General features: G+C 38.1%; 1 protein-coding gene across 1 annotated transcript in view; it reads right to left on the bottom strand.

Moving 5' to 3' along the window:
• The window catches only part of LAMA2 (laminin subunit alpha 2), a 611,700-nt gene that overhangs the window by 123,867 nt on the left and 471,695 nt on the right, over positions 1-16,138 (bottom strand). The window contains exons 33-34 of the mRNA XM_081251375.1: positions 11,911-12,053; positions 8,234-8,332 (exon numbers count right to left, since the gene is read on the bottom strand). Of these exons, the coding sequence (XP_081107501.1) occupies positions 8,234-8,332; positions 11,911-12,053 (242 nt within the window). The remainder of the gene's footprint in view (positions 1-8,233; positions 8,333-11,910; positions 12,054-16,138) is intronic.

The raw sequence follows: 16,138 nt of genomic DNA, 5'->3' as shown, positions 1-16,138 counted from the left end.
ATCTTTTTTTACATTCAAGTTCACTCAATTAGGTATTTTTTCCTTTTATTTTTCTTTTATTTTCTTTGTGGGTTTTTTTTGAGTATTTATATCTAGGCAGCACCCATTACCATTAGGCACACATTTACTTCTGAACAATGTAGTTGTTACTTTCTTACTTTAGCTCAAGCAGTTCTCACTGTGACTCTTGAAATCTGCACATAATTTTCTTGGTTGGATATTACTAGTGTCTTTCATTTTCCGCCTTCTTTATGTTAAAACTAGAATCGAATGGAGCAAATCTAACTACTGAGTAGACAACATTGCTTAGATGCCATCCACCTTTGCATTTGCAGAGGTTTTCTGCTGAATTTAAATTTGAGATCTAATCATTTACATGATATTCTTTAGGGTCATCTTCAAACACTACCGGTTCTGTATATCCAAGGGTCAGTGAAGTACTAGGACAAGCTACTAGGACAGACAGTGCACAAAGAGAGAGACAATCAACTGGACCTGGGGAATGATAATAAGTCAGTTCTATGTGAAATTTCTCCTTAAATATTTCAGGCGTCAGTTTTGAGATTTCCAAATAAACAAATGTGATTTGTTATACATTATCTCTCTCTCTTTTTAAAAAAATTATTTTATTTACTTATTTTTTATACAGCAACTTCTTATTATCTATTCTATACATATTAGTGTATACATGTCAATCCCAATCTCCCAATTCATCCCACCACCACCACCACCTCCACTTTCCCCCCTTGGTGTCCATACGTTTGTTCTCTACATCTGTGTGTCTATTTCTGCCTTGCAAAACAGTTCATCTCTACCATTTTTCTAGATTCCACATATATGAGTTAATATATGATATTTGTTTTTCTCTTTCTGACTTACTTCACTCTGTATGACAGTCTCTAGGTCTATCCACGTCTCTACAAATTCTCTCTCTTTTAAAATATAACAGCAGAAATGAAAAACATTGCTGGCAACTTAAACCTTTTAAAACTATAAATAAGGCATTGTAAATATATATATATGTGTGTGTGTTTATATATATGTAGTAGGCACTTAAATCATTTAAAAACTAGTTTCATCATTTTGGAGATGCCTCATCTTCATTTAAATTTGATTTTTAATATACAGTAAGAGACAAGGTAGATAAAGCAAAATTTTGATGTTTTATATAGTTCAGTCTATTACATTGCATTTACCCCTTATGAAATATAAACAGTTAAGAGATGTTTATCAAAGAAAACAAAATATTCAACTCAATATAATTATATGCCTGATTTTAGTGCGTTTTAGAGAAATTCAAAATTAATGCTTATTGTGGGTTTCTATACCTTTCATTTATTTTTATGCTATTTTTAAAATTATTCACAATTCGTTAATTAATTAATTAAACAAATATTGACTGAACACCTACTATATACATGATATTGGTGATACTGTGGTAAGGGGGAAAAAACCCACACTTCCTGCTCTTTTGGAGTTTATAGTCTGGTGGGATAGAGAGGTATTTGTTTAATGATCATGAAAATAAATTATAACCACAAACTGAAGCAAAAGCACAGTGGTATAACACAGTTATAAGAGAAATCACATCACACCTGGAATATCACAGAAGACTTGTGGTAGACTTCGAGGAGCTGAGCTTTAGAAAGTGAATTGGAATTAACGGAAGTTAACAAGATGTAGGAGGAAGTGATTTACTTCAAGGCTAAAGAAAACATGTCCGGAAAGGCTCTGTGGGACAAAGTAACTGAAGGATCTGTACTCCAGAGTACAGATGGTGTACAGATGGCCAGGGTCAAAGTGGTGTGAGATGCGGCCAAAGTGAGACTTTGGCCTTTATGTGAAGAGCAATGAGAAGCCAGGGGGATGAGTTTAAGCACTAGGGTGACATGTACAAATCTGGGGTAGCAGAAGTGCATTATGGTTATAGCTTGGAGAACAATTGAAGGAAAATAAGAATAAACGCTGGACTAGCTAGAAAGCTAATGTGGTAATCCCAGACTAAGGGCTGGATGAGAGTGGGTAGTGAAGATGAGATCTATACACAGAAGTGGAACCCACTGTATTTGGTAATGGGTTAAATAAGTGGGAGGATGAGAAGGAAGAAAGTGGCATCAAAGAAGATTTCTAGGTTTCTGGCTTATATGTTCAATACATCAGAATCCAGATAACCAGAACATGAGTTGGGGAAGAGATGAGGCTGAGGAATTAAGACCATGAGGAAAGAGCATCACATGTCAATGAACAAAATGGAGAATTTGAAGGAGGAGAGTGATGTGATCAGATCTGTGATTTAGCAAGTTCACTCTGCCATAGGAATAATAATTGTTTGGAGTTAGATAAAGCTTAGGAAGAGAGGTAATAGAAGACCTCTGAATTGGGTTGGGGTAGAATGAAGAGCAACCATTCAGTTCTATTTTGGGAGACTGGTAACTATTGGAGGATAAATCATTGAGGTGTTCTAAACAGAAGAAAGTATGGGTTTTAAGAGGAAGACGGTGAGTTTAATTTGAGATGTCCAGTTGATAGTTAGGTGCATAGGACTGAAACAGGAGAATTAAGGCTGTCTTGAGAATATGGACTTATTAATCATAAACATATATGTGGCGATCGAAGCCAAAAGAGAGAGTTTTTACAAAGTGAGAAGAGGTGTGGACTGAGGACTGGACCCCAAGAAAATCGACTTTTGAGGGATGGGCAAAGGAAGAGCTTGAAAATGAAAGGTCTGAGAATTAAGATAAAAGCAGAGAGGAGAGTATGTTAAGAAGGAAGATAGGATCAAAAGTGGCAACTGCTGTAGGAAGTTCAAGTAAAATAAAGTTTCTGGGCTTCCCTGGTGGCGCAGTGGTTGAGAGTCTGCCTGCCGATGCAGGAGACACGGGTTCGTGCCCCGGTCTGGGAGGATCCCACATGCCGCGCAGCGGCTGGACCCGTGAGCCATGGCCGCTGGGCCTGCACGTCCGGAGCCTGTGCTCCGCAACGGGAGAGGCCACGACAATGGGAGGCCCGTATACCGCAAAAATAAATAAATAAATAAATAAAGTTTCCACTGGATTTAGTGACCAGCTTGTCACTGATTACCTTGTTGAAATAGTTTTAGTAGCAGGCTGGGAGTGGAAATCTAGACTACAGTGGAGTGAGAAGTGAAAGCAGACCAAGTCTTTGAAAAAATTTGGCTGTGAAATGGAAGAGGGAGGTAAGGACAGTAGCTACAGAGGTATATGGAGCTGTCATCAAAAACATCTCAATATTCCACCCTAATCATAGTGTCTGACAGTATGAACATGTGACATATGATTGCCATATTCAAAAAACATATTCCAAGGGGGAAATGGAATGACAATAAATTAAAATACATTGAAAAAGATACATGATTAGGCAACATTTTGCTTATGTAATATTTGACATTAAATTATATAAAATAAATGTTTAAAATGTTAATCTGGGGGAGGAATATTATTCTCTTTACCAAGGGCTATTAGAGAACTAAATTGCTTCATGAAAAAGATAAGCACAAAATATACAAGCACTTGCAGGACAGAAGGCAGCTCACATCAGCTATGCAGGATCAGACTTGCCAGATGTTTTAACAAACATAAAGAATGTACTAGTCATAAAGTGACTCACCAGCTAACAAAGTAGAGAAAAGGATTCTCAAAAAGATTGGCTGTAGCAGTGAAAGCACTTGCCAGAGGAAAGGGAGCTGGAAGCACTGGGTACCTCTAGGCTCACCATAGTTTTCCATCTTGGCTGACATCAGAATCATTTGGAAGCTCTTGAAAGTCCCAGTGCTCATAATGTGCCTCAGACCAAATACATCACAACCTTTGGGGGTGAGACTGGGCACCACGTAACTCTAATGTGCACTCCTAGTTTAGGCACTATCTCCTCTAACGTAGCCATGGATAATAGGAAGTCATGGCCCCTGCACTTATACTCTGGGCCCAACTGCTGAATCATTCATGGCTGTGAGATAAAGGTACTGGGGGTCTCAGCCAATATTAGTGGATATTTATGTCATCTAGTCCTCTAGTTATGATTACATATGTATCAATACACCTTTTGATTATCACGCTGATTGACCACAGGCAAAGAAAGAATTGATCATTTTGACTTGAATAGTGAAGGTCTCCATGACAATCCTGTTTCTGGTGGGGACAAGGTTAATAAATAAGTGAGGATTTCCATTTCCTCCCCATCCTCACTTTATCAAGGAGATACTTACTTTTAGAAGTCTTATTTCTAGGCTTTTTATGTTACAAAATCTGAAGAATGGGCAGATAAAAATGGTATTGAAGTGTGAAAAGGGGGAAAAAGAGTAATTTTCCAGTGGAGAAATCTGGCAAATGCTACCTCAGTCAGGTGATCAAGATCAACGTCAACAGTAATAAGACATATTGATTGCATGGGTTCTTAATATGATGTGATAAAATGATACATTATCTCTGTGGTCTTCCCCACAGAAACCTATACGTCTATTCTAATCATGAGAAAAACATGGGGCAAACCCCAACTGAGGGACATCCTACAAAATACATGAACTTGTCAAAACTGTCAAAATCATCAAAAACAAGGAAAGTCTAAGAAACTGTCACATTCTAGAAGCCATAGCCTAAGAAGACATGATGACTTAATGTAATATCCTGGATAGGATCCTGAAACAATAAAAGGACATTAAGCAAAGCTGAAGAAAAAGCAGAGTCTTTAGTTAATAATAATAATCAATATTAGTGCATTTATTGTGATAGATATATCACACCAAGATATTAACAGTAGGGGAAAGTGGGTATGGAGTAGATGGGAAATCTCTGTACTATCTTTGCAACAACTTTTCTGTAAATCTAAAACTATTTTAAAATAAAAAAGTTTATTAAATAATAGTATTGGAATGAACTCTAATTGGATAATAGACCTAAATATAAAATGCAAATTATAAAACTCCAAGATAACATAGTATAAAATCCAGATGACTTTGGGTATGTTGATGACTTTTTAGTTATGACACCAAAGAAATTGATGAAAGGAATAATTGATAACTGGGCTTCATTAAAGTTAAAAACTCTGCATTGTGACAGACACTGTCAAGAGAATGAGAAGGCAAGTCACAGATTGGGGGAAAATATTTGCAAGACATAGCTAATAAAAACTGTTACAAAGAACACTTGATAATAATTTAAAAGACAACTCGATTAAAAAATGAGAAAAGTCTTAGTTCATTCAGGCTGCTATAGCAAAATACCACACACTAGGTGGCTGATAAATGACAGGAATTTATTTCTCACAGTTCTGGAGATTGGGAAGTACAAACTCACATCCCAGGCATCCCAGGTGTCTGTTGAGGGCCTGCTTCCTGGTTCAGAGGTAGTGTCTTTTCACTTTATGCTTACATGGCAAAAAGGGACAAAGGATCTCTCTGGGGTCCCTATTATAAGGGCACTAATTCCATTCATGAAGTCTCTGCCTTTATGACCTAATCACCTCCCAAAGGCCTCACCTCCTAATATCATCACCTGGGGGGTTAGGATTTCAACATAGGAATTGTGGAGAGGACACACACATTCATTCCATAGCAAGACCTGAACAGACATCTCACCGAAGAAGATATACAGATGGCAAATAAGCATATAAAAATGCTCAACATAGTATGTCACTAGGGAATTGTAAATTAAAACTAGAATGAGATACTACTACATACCTACTAGAATGGCCAAAATTCAGAACACTGACAACACCAAATGCTGGTGAGGATTTGGAGCAATAGGAACTCTTACTCATTGCTGTTGGGAATGCAAAATGGTATAGCCACTTTGGAGATTTCTTCCAAAACTAAACACACTCTTCCCATATGATCCAGCAATTGCACTCTGGTTTTCACACAAATGAACTGAAAACTTATATACTTGGACGTTTATAGCAGCTTTATTCATATCGCCAAAGCTTAAAAGCAACCAAGGTGTCCTTCAGTAGGTGAATGGATAAATAAACTTGGTACATCCAGAAAATGGAATACTACTCAGCACTAAAAAGAAATGAGCTATCAAGCCATCAAAAGACATTGAGGAAACATAAATGTATACTACTAAGTGAAAAAAGCCAATCTGAAAAGGTTACATACTGTATGACTCCAACTATATGATATATGATATATAGAGACAGTAAAAAGATCAGTGGTTGCCAGGGGTTCAGGAACAGGGAGAGGTGAATAGGCAGACCATGGAGGACTTTTAGGGCAGTGAAACCACTCTAAATGATACTATAAAGGTAGAGACATGTCATTAAACATTTGTCAAAATCTATAGAATATACAATACCAAGAGTGAACCCTAAAGTAAACTATAGGCTTTGAGCGATGATGATTCGTCAGCGTAGATTCATCTATTGGAACAAACGTATCACTCTGGTGGAGGATGTTGATAATGCGGGAGGCTGTGCTTGTCTTGGGGCAGGGGGCATATGGGAAATTTCGGTATTTTCCAATCAATTTTGTTTTAAACTTCTCAAAAATACAAAGTCCATTTAAAAAAATTTAGTATGTGAGAGTCTGCTGGAAAGATGATAGGATGCTGGTTAAGAAGTAATAAGGTAATAATAATAATAATAATAATAAAGGCTCAGATCATTTGGCTGTAATCAGCTCAGTGAGAGCAACAACAGTGTCAGTTTTGCTTATACCTGTTTTCCCAGTGTCTGTCATTCTGTTATAGTGTCTAGAACATATTGGACCCTTAGTAAGGATTAATTAAATGAATGAATGAATGAATGAAAGGTCTCTGTTCCATGGAATTTTCCCTAGTTACCCTTAACATTAAATTAATATTAAATTAATTCATTTGTGTGTATTTCTCAGGTACATTCCTTTATTTTATTTCATGCTGTGTTACATATTTACTTGCACTTGTCCCACATTACCCTCCACATACCTAAATACTTATATATCCCCCCCCCCCACACACACACTTGAGATTGCAACCTCCTTGAAGACAGACTGAGCCTCATTTTTATCTTTCATCTGCCAACACTTAGTGCTTGGGCTTTGTATGTGGTGAACATTCATATGTGCTGTTGAATTGAGATTACTTTGGCATGATCCGTTTAAAAATTCTTATTTAGTGTATTCACATAACCAATACAAAATTGTTAATTATTGAATTGACATGAAATAATTTGTACTCATTAATCTGATTAATATCTAACTACATTTGGCAAGAAACTCTGTTCTATATTTGTACATTCCACATTGCTGGTAGGAGATTCTGAAAAAGTGTTTAGTACACTATTTGTAACATCAGGGCCATTGTTTAGCATTACACACTCAGAATCCCATTTGATTTCCCTGTGGAAATTCTCCTAAGCCAGCGGCAGTTTAGGTAGAAATGGTACTGGGTCAGTGGGAATCTGGAATCTGGGTCCTTGAATTTGGTGAAGTACACGGCCATTGCTAATTCATTTCACTATCATGGCCTGAGGGATTTCTTCTTAAAAAAATGGACTAGACAATCTGTAAGAACCTTCTAGCTCCAATATTTTTTGTCATTTAAAGTTCTTTGATAATCAAACTGGATCCCTAAATTCTAGGCCAGTTTTCCAGTTCATGCATTTTTCTGGCCACAAGATGGCAGACTTTATGCTGTTTTCTTCATTCTGTATCAGGGAAAAGAACCTTAACCGTCTTGGAGTTTTGAAAATTTAAAACTCCCAATATCTTAAAAAGTCTGATAAACGCAACATGGACTTTACATTCTGACTCTAAAAACTGCCTTGAATGCTTTGGATTTTCATGATAAAGAAGATTTCCTCTTTTGTCGGGGGATAATGATTTAGGCTGTATTTCTATATAAACACAAAAATCTTATGATGAGATCAAAGAGACTACAAGTATTTTCATTTGTTTTTCTTTTTCCTTACATAGTCAGAGCCAGGACTTTGGGAATCCAGAATCGATAAAAGCTTTACCATGGAAGCTACAGGATAGAGGACTCAAGACATACCGTCATTCTGATATTTTTAGCCATTGTCCTTGACACTTCCCAAGTATGTATCCCAATCTTTTCTTGTGCTACTGGGTTCTCAGATTTTATCTGTGGCAGAAGTAGCAAGTCAAAAATACATCTATTTCATGCACCAAATTGGGATTTACGAAGAACAAGATTTGCATTTCAGAAATTTGAAGTAATTTTCCTTAATTATACATAATCTATCTGCTTTAAGAAGAAGCATGATTTTCCCAACTTACCCTGGTCAGAAGTTCATTCATTTCTGTCACCAGTGTGTTCAGATTGCCTTCTGCCAACTGAATGAGCCTCTCTGGGGCCCGCTGAGGTGAGAGCAAATGCTGAAAAAGATTTCATTCCATATGTTTTTTAGTACATGGTCTTGCAGCAATCATGGGTTGAACATTTAACAGAACACATTTTTTCTTTATATACAAAGAATTTAGCCTTCTCACCTTCAGAGAAGAGAGAAAGAAACTATTTCAGTTGGGCACTTACAAAGCAGCGTGCAGAATAATCTGGCAAATAATACAAACTGCTGCAATTTATTGAGATATTACTATGTTCCAGGTCTTTTTGTTTTGTTTTGTTTTTCATTTAGCTCTTACAACAGTTCTATGAGGTAAATGCTATTTCATTTTGTGTATAGAAAACTGTGGCTTAAAGAGACTTAAAAATGTATGCAAGATTGCACAGCCAGTAAGGGGTAGAGTCAAGATGAACCCTGTCTGAGTCTTTAAGGCTCCCATTCTAATCAACAGAGATACAGTTTACAGGTTTATTACCTCTGTCTTTGAGGACAGGAGCCCTGACAGAAGGACCTGGCCAGACACTAACCATCTGCATGGCATCAATGTTGTAGGAGCTGGCCTGGCACTCACACATGGGCCATTTTTCTCTCCTACTGAATATAAGCAATCTCACCAAACACTAACAGTAGACAGCATCACTCTGTGAGAGTGATGAACGAAACAAAAGTTGAGACCACTCCATAATCTTATCTAAATGCAGACGAAATCATGGTCTCTGTGCAGACCACAAAAGTACCTCAAATCCCATTTTCTGGCTAATGTGAGTGACCACTGCCTCCTTACTAACTGTAGCTTTAGCCTCCCTTTTCTTCCCTCCTTCTAGATAAGATTCATTAGAATACTTAATTATGGAATTATTCCCACTTCTGAATAGTACCCAGTCCACCACAAACCCCTGCTTCCTTGAATCTGCCCCCAAATTCCCTAGCACAAACCCCCAATACTCTAAGTGATTCCTAATGCCCTGTTATTGAGACAGCCCCAATTCCCCACACTGTGCAGTGCCCCTTGTTGCAACAAGTTAGTAAACCCAACTTTGTTCTATTACATGTGTGTTTCTGGTCATCTCTGGCTGGAACCCAGGGAGCACTGACATAGTTAAAGGAACTGAACAAAGAGGGCACATAACTGGCTTAAGGATTTAGAATATCAAAATGGGGTTCCAAATATCCAGATATTAAACAAATTATGGAAGAAGAACACAAACAGAATCAAGAAAGACTGGAATTTAAGGAAAATCAAGGTCATTCTGACCGATACCCAGCCATAAGGAAATAGGTGACTGAACCTCAGGCTTGGTTGATGTCCACAGATTGGAACCTCTTTCAGAGGGCCCTTCAGTACTTCATCCATTGCTTAAGTTATTACTTTAAAATTATTTTACGTCCTACTTAAGTATTTGCTTCTCTAGTTTAATTTTCTTTCTTTGTATTCCTTCCATACATGATAACTGGTCAGCATTTTCTTTATTAGACCTCTGCACTCCTGAATGCTGGGCCTACAAAGTAAACTCAGATTCCTCTGCCTGGCTTTCACGATTGTCCTTCATATCACCCAGCCCCACTGAAGTCTCCAGCCTTATCTTTCACTAGCAGGCCTGACTTCTAATGTCTGCTGGACAGACCTCGCTTATCCACACCTCTGCCTCTGTGCATGTGGCTCTCTTAGATTCAGTGGCAAGAGTATGTATGGATGGGCTGGGGGTCAAGGAGACCTTGCTACTGGTGGACTGAGCCCTTCTCTCTTTGAGCTGTGTGAAGGTAGTTTCATTCTCACAGGCCCTAAAGTTAAACTACCTCCTTCCAAGTCCCAGCTCTGTACCTAGTAGCCATGTGACCTTGTCTCTGGGCCTCAGTGTCCCTACCCGGCTATCTGAGACAAACATAGCTGATACAGTACTCCTTTCCTACTTCTTGGAGTTTCTGTAAAATCTATGTATGATAATTCACATAAGACTTTAGTCAATTGTCTAGCACAGAGATACTCATCAATAAATGTTATTCTTGCTATCATTATGATTGGTTTCTTCTTCTGGTAAATAAGGATACTAATACTGACTTTGAAGGCTGTGGTCTAAATTAAACAATATATTCCCTAGAAGAATGTCTGCCAGTGCCTAGTGGATAAATCTTAGGTTTCTTCCTCCAGTCTTCACCAATAATTCTCTGCCTATTGAAATTGTTTCTATCCTTCAAGTTCTAACACAAATTACACTTTCATTAATGATGTATTCTCTGGTTACTCTGGATCTTATCTATTTCTCCAATCTTTGAACTCTATTGTATGTCAAATGTCTATAAAGCATGTGGTAATTATGTATTTTTGCTAATTGTTTAATTATTGTTTAACTATTTTTAAACCACATAGACTCTAAGCTTCATAAAGGTAGTGACTGCATTATAGGGGTCATGAAACCCCTGGGGAACCAAGTGCAATATTGGGGCATTCCAGAGTTTCTTAATAAATATCCAGTAATTGACTGATAGTGTATAAGGAGTCACTTTTCATCTTTTTTTTTATTCAGGTGAAACAACTCCAATTTCCTTAACATTTCCTCTTTATCCCATTAACTACTGAAAGTTTTAACGATGTCTTAGAATAGTGTTTCTCTTACAACAAAATTAGTTCTTGTTGAAGTACTTTCAAAAGTCTCCTCATTCTCTAGTACAAAATTTTCACCTTGTGTTTTCATTTTGACAGTAAACTTAAATGTTAATGTAAGCATTTCTGGAACCCAGGCTGGGCACCTGAGAGCTGCACAAAGCCACTTGATCTTAGCACCTACATTTGCATGCCTGTTTGATCATATGGCAGATTGAGCACATAAATCACTTGTCAAGTGATGCCAAATGTCATTTCAGGACCCCTCACAAAGAGTTCTCTCGTTCAAATTGTGGAAAGGTAGGAGAACCGAGTTGCCACATGTCACATGCTGATGAAAGAACCTACGTGGAAGTAGTCAGTATGATATTCTTGTTGCAAGTAGCAATTTGCTTTCAGCAAAAATCATCTGGTTGTTTTTTTTTTTTTTTTTGCAGTACACGGGCCTCTCATTGTTGTGGCCTCTCCCGTTGCGGAGCACAGGCTCTGGACGCGCAGGCTCAGAGGCCATGGCTCACGGGCCCAGCCGCTCCGTGGCACGTGGGATCTTCCCAGATCGGGACACGAACCCGCGTCCCCTGAATCGGCAGGCGGACTCTCAACCACTGCGCCACCAGGGAAGCCCCCTGTTATTTTATATTAATGTTTTTAATTTGAATTTTATTGGTTTTTTAGGCTTTTGTAAAGATTAATTTGTTTTGATTTTATAGAGCTATTAGTATAAGGAGTTCATATCTGATTTTATGTTTGTACATATTTAAGGAACATAATAAAATTGATTTAGGCCAAACACTGGGGGTACATGAGCCTCTTTTTCCATAAGAGCAATCAGTAAATTATAGCTCTCAAGTTTGAAAAACACTGGTTTAGAAAGTCTTTGAATTTCCCTAATGGCTGCCTGCCTTGATTTGGGACAAAGGGAAGAGCATTTACCAATTACAGCAATTACCCCCTTGGAAGCTTCTGTCATTTTTTCCCTGGCTCTTGCTGTTACTGCTCCAACTTACCTTGAGTTCCTGAGTCATATTTTCAAGACCATACAGAATTTTATAAGGAGCGGGCAGTGGGCCAGTGAGGTTGATGCTCGTGGCCATCTGTTCCAGGCGAGCCAAGTCACCGAGAAGAAGGCCGGTGCATTCATCTCCACAAACTGTGAAAGGGAAACAGCAAAGAATATTTACTTCTGCTAAGCGTCCCAGGCAGATGTGCAAAGATTTCAGCTATGAAATATTTTATGGCCTAAGTATTATTCTGTGAAAGATGATGTTTCTCATCTCAGATAATTAATGCTTTTGAATGGATGACGGTTGATGAAAGATGAAAAGAACAACAAAAGAGCAGACATGCCTGTTGCCCAGAACCTGAAATATGGATGATGATATAAACTGAGGAACTAAAGAGGAGGAGCAAATGGATTTTGAGGGTAAACGAGTATATTGCCCAAGTACTAAAGGAGAGGTAAAACATGGACTATAACATTATAAATGCCCCAGAGAGTCCCACATGAACAATCTAGAGGAAATCTGTAATTGGCAATAAAATATGCTTTGGAATCTAAAAATGTATACATCGCCCTATTAGATTGCAATGTGGAGTGTCTATAGCAATTAGGTCTCTACGTGCTTCAGGTATTACATATTCAAAAACTGTATGACTCTTTAGCTTGACATCCATTGAGAAGAATATTTTTAAAAGTCAAAAGAACTCTTGTTTTTACAATTTTTTTCTCATGATGAAATGCATTTATTTATTACTTACTTGTTCACTTACTTACTTATGCATTTGCCAACTCTTCCTCTTTAACTATTCAGCACATTATCATTCATGATTAGATGCAGTCCCACAAATTCCTACTTTGATGATTAACCTAATCCTGTCTTATGGATTAAATAATTGCCAAAAGCCAGGAAAACTTTATTCTTGAAGTAGCCAAGAGTGCTAGTGTTCTACCTATATTCTTTAAATGATTAGAAAGAGGGACTATTCAAATTTAGTGGTGGTGGAAGGGGAATGGATGGTAGTAGGGTGGTGGAGAGAAACAATGATTTCTTCACCATTATCACATGAATCTCATAAATAGTAAAATTTCTAAAATTAAAAGATATTGATTCTTTTGGAGGCTTTATAAAATATACTTATTCAGTTTGGATTTTTAGTTCAAAATTTCTTTTTCACTCTTTGCATCAGAGTAATGAGATGTAGCTTCTCCATGCCAATAAGCACGTGCTACCATATTTATGATATGTGTTCATGCATACAGTTACAATTTCTAGCTTACATTCTGAAGATAGAGGTATAAAAACTATATGCGTTAGAAGAGAGGAAAATATATAACATGAAAAACACTGAGACTTAGAGCAGCTTTGGATCATGCCCCAAACTGGCAAGAATTCAATAGTTCTCTAAACAGGACTCCCTTGAGCTGCCTAATGGAGAGAAAACCATTAACTGAAGCTTGTAAACAAAGAGAAGTAGTACAGAGAGTGATTCTGTGATGGGACAGCAGCTAGAGGTGAGTTACAATATCCCTTCACAGGGATTAAACTGTCCCAGCAGGGTTTTTAATAAAACAGCTCCTTGCAGGTGACACCTGTAAGTGTTGAGTGTCACCTGCAGGGGAGCTGTAAGCTCCTGATGCCTTGCAAGCTGAGTGAACAAAGAGGCTTTGGGAGCTGGAGGTGGAATCTGAAACTAGAGCTGGATCACTTCCTCTTCTAGCCAGAACGAAAGAGAATTTGCTTTGCATGGAAACTAAGTAAAAGGAAGAGAATGCTGTGGCTTCAAACCCTCAGTTCAATGCAAGTGCTTGAGAAGCTTCAACAGACCTCTTGACATGAAGTAATTGTAGAAAACACAACCTGGAACACAATTAGGTACCAAATTGACTATGTCAACTCAACCTGGAACACAATTAGGTACCAAATTGACTATGTCTAAACACCAAGACCCAGTCTGATTCTCACACTTGAGTGGGTTTCAGAATAATCTGAGGGCTTTCTTAAATCACAGGAGGCTGGGCCATACCCCTAGCAGTTCTGATTCAAGAGGTGATGGAATCACCTGGTTTCTGATTATCTGAGCATGTGCTTTTCTAACAAACTCCCAGGTGAACACTAACACTCTGGTCTGAACACCACACTTTGAATAACTACTATATCAACAGCAATGGCATGACCTGGGAGCTTGTTAGAAATACATAATCTTGGGCTCTATCCTAGATCTAGTGAACCAGAATCTGTATTTTAGAAAGATTCCCATGTGACCTATGCATGTTAATGTTTGAAAAACACTACTGTAGGTCAATGGTTCTCCATCTTGGCTGCATACAAATCATGGCGATTTACAAAATACAGGTATCTAGGTGTTTCCCCTACCCACCTCCAGAGAATCTGATTTGATGGGTCTGTGGTGAGGCCCAGGCATCAGTATATTTAAGAGATTCCAGATGATCCTATCATATAGCCAGAGTTTAGAACCACTGGGCCAGATAACAAATTTTAGGGATGCTCTATCCTAAAGGGAGCAAGGATTTGGAAGAGGTCATTTTACTTGCTGTCTCCTCTGCCGAGAACACTTCTTTCTTCATCCTCACCCATGTGACTCCTGGAGTTCTAGGTCAAGCGCTTAAGTGTTACTTCCTCGGAGGAGAAGGCCCTGATGACTCTGAAATTACTGTCCCCACCAACCACTACTGTATTCCCTTTGTCTTTTTATCTTAACACTCATGCACGTATAGGCTATCTTTTCATTTATGTGTTTATATATTGTTTCTCTCTCCTCAGAGAGGGACCTTAATCAACTTTGGTCACAGTGCCTAAGAAAGTGTCTTGCACATAGTAAATAATCAATAAATATTTGCTTACTACTATCTTTGTGAAAGGAGAGCAAACAATATTTTGGAGAAGATCAGGGAGTTACAAGGAGAGGATTGAGAGAAGAATAGAGAGAGGGAGAGAAAGAGATAGAGAAATAGAGATAAAAATATTGGCCAAATAGAAAATGTCTGAATGTGAGAACATTATATGTGATACGAAATGAAGAATCACACAGATATGTGAGGAACAGAATAGTCTAAAAACAATGGCCAGAGAGAGAAAATTGTCTTTTGATTGGAGAGGCAGAAACTGACTGATGTCAAGGAGATGATTGCTATGATACCCGCATGAGGAAACAGTGGCACAGGAAAGGTATTGGAATGGAGGAATGGAGGGAAAGAAAATTAACAAAATGTTAATAAAAGAAATGACACAGTTGGGTTACTGGCCAGATAAAGATGATGCTCATTTCTGGGGAGGAGGAAGGGTTAAAAGTGTTTACCATTTCTTTGCTGCTCCTCCCATTAAGAGGTGGAGTCTATTCCCCCGCACATCCCCCTTTGAATTGGGGTTGGCTTTATGAAAATCTCTGACCATCAGAATGCTTCAGAGGGACACTGAGCCTTAGCTTCAAGGAGTTTCACAGTTTCTGCTTCCACACTTCTGGAATCCTGCTGCCTTGTGAAAAATCCCAGGCTAGCCTTCTTGAGGAAGAGAGGCAACATGAGCAAGAGAAAGGCAGATCCAACCATTCTAGCTGAGGTCCTACCATGTGAATAAGGCCTTCTAGGAACCCACCCCACCGCATGATAACAAAAGAACTATCCAAGGGGACCCTGTTCAAATTGGCAACCTACAGAATAGTGAGGATATATATAGTTGCTGTATATTATCAACAACTATTAAATTTTGGAGTAGTAGCAATAGGTAACTGATAAACTTTCTCAAGTTTTGCATGTGTGATTTAGGATGTGAATTCAGCTTAGAGACTTCAAGTTGCAATTCATAGGTTAAAAAGTATTAACAACAGTTCTTATTTTTATTAAAAATTAAGAAGAATGTGAAGGTTCTTTTCCCACTGAATCCAAGTTCATCACTACTTTAAAAGTTCCATTCAAAGCACTGCTCTTTTTTCACTTTCAAGATCTTGAAAGATACTTGATAACATGACATGTCACTATGCTTTTTAGGGTAGTGTACACTTCAGAAATACTTTGCTAGCTCTTTCTCTAATTTATCTATAATTCATAACCTACCCATTTCTAAGAGGAATTGAGTCAGCTCATTGATAATGGTATGGCTAGTGGCTCCTTACTGATGGTTCCAGAAATTTTCAGGGAAATGTTTTCTCAGTATTCTCAGTTTTCACTTCAGACAAGCAGAAATCAGGGACTGGAATGCAGAACTAGATGTGATTTAC

The sequence above is a fragment of the Mesoplodon bidens genome (genome assembly GCF_964165515.1).
Source record: "Mesoplodon bidens genome assembly, chromosome: 12".
Classification (NCBI taxonomy): domain Eukaryota; kingdom Metazoa; phylum Chordata; class Mammalia; order Artiodactyla; family Ziphiidae; genus Mesoplodon; species Mesoplodon bidens.
The sequence above is the reverse complement of the archived record's forward strand: the minus strand, read 5'-3'. Positions and strand labels throughout refer to the sequence as shown.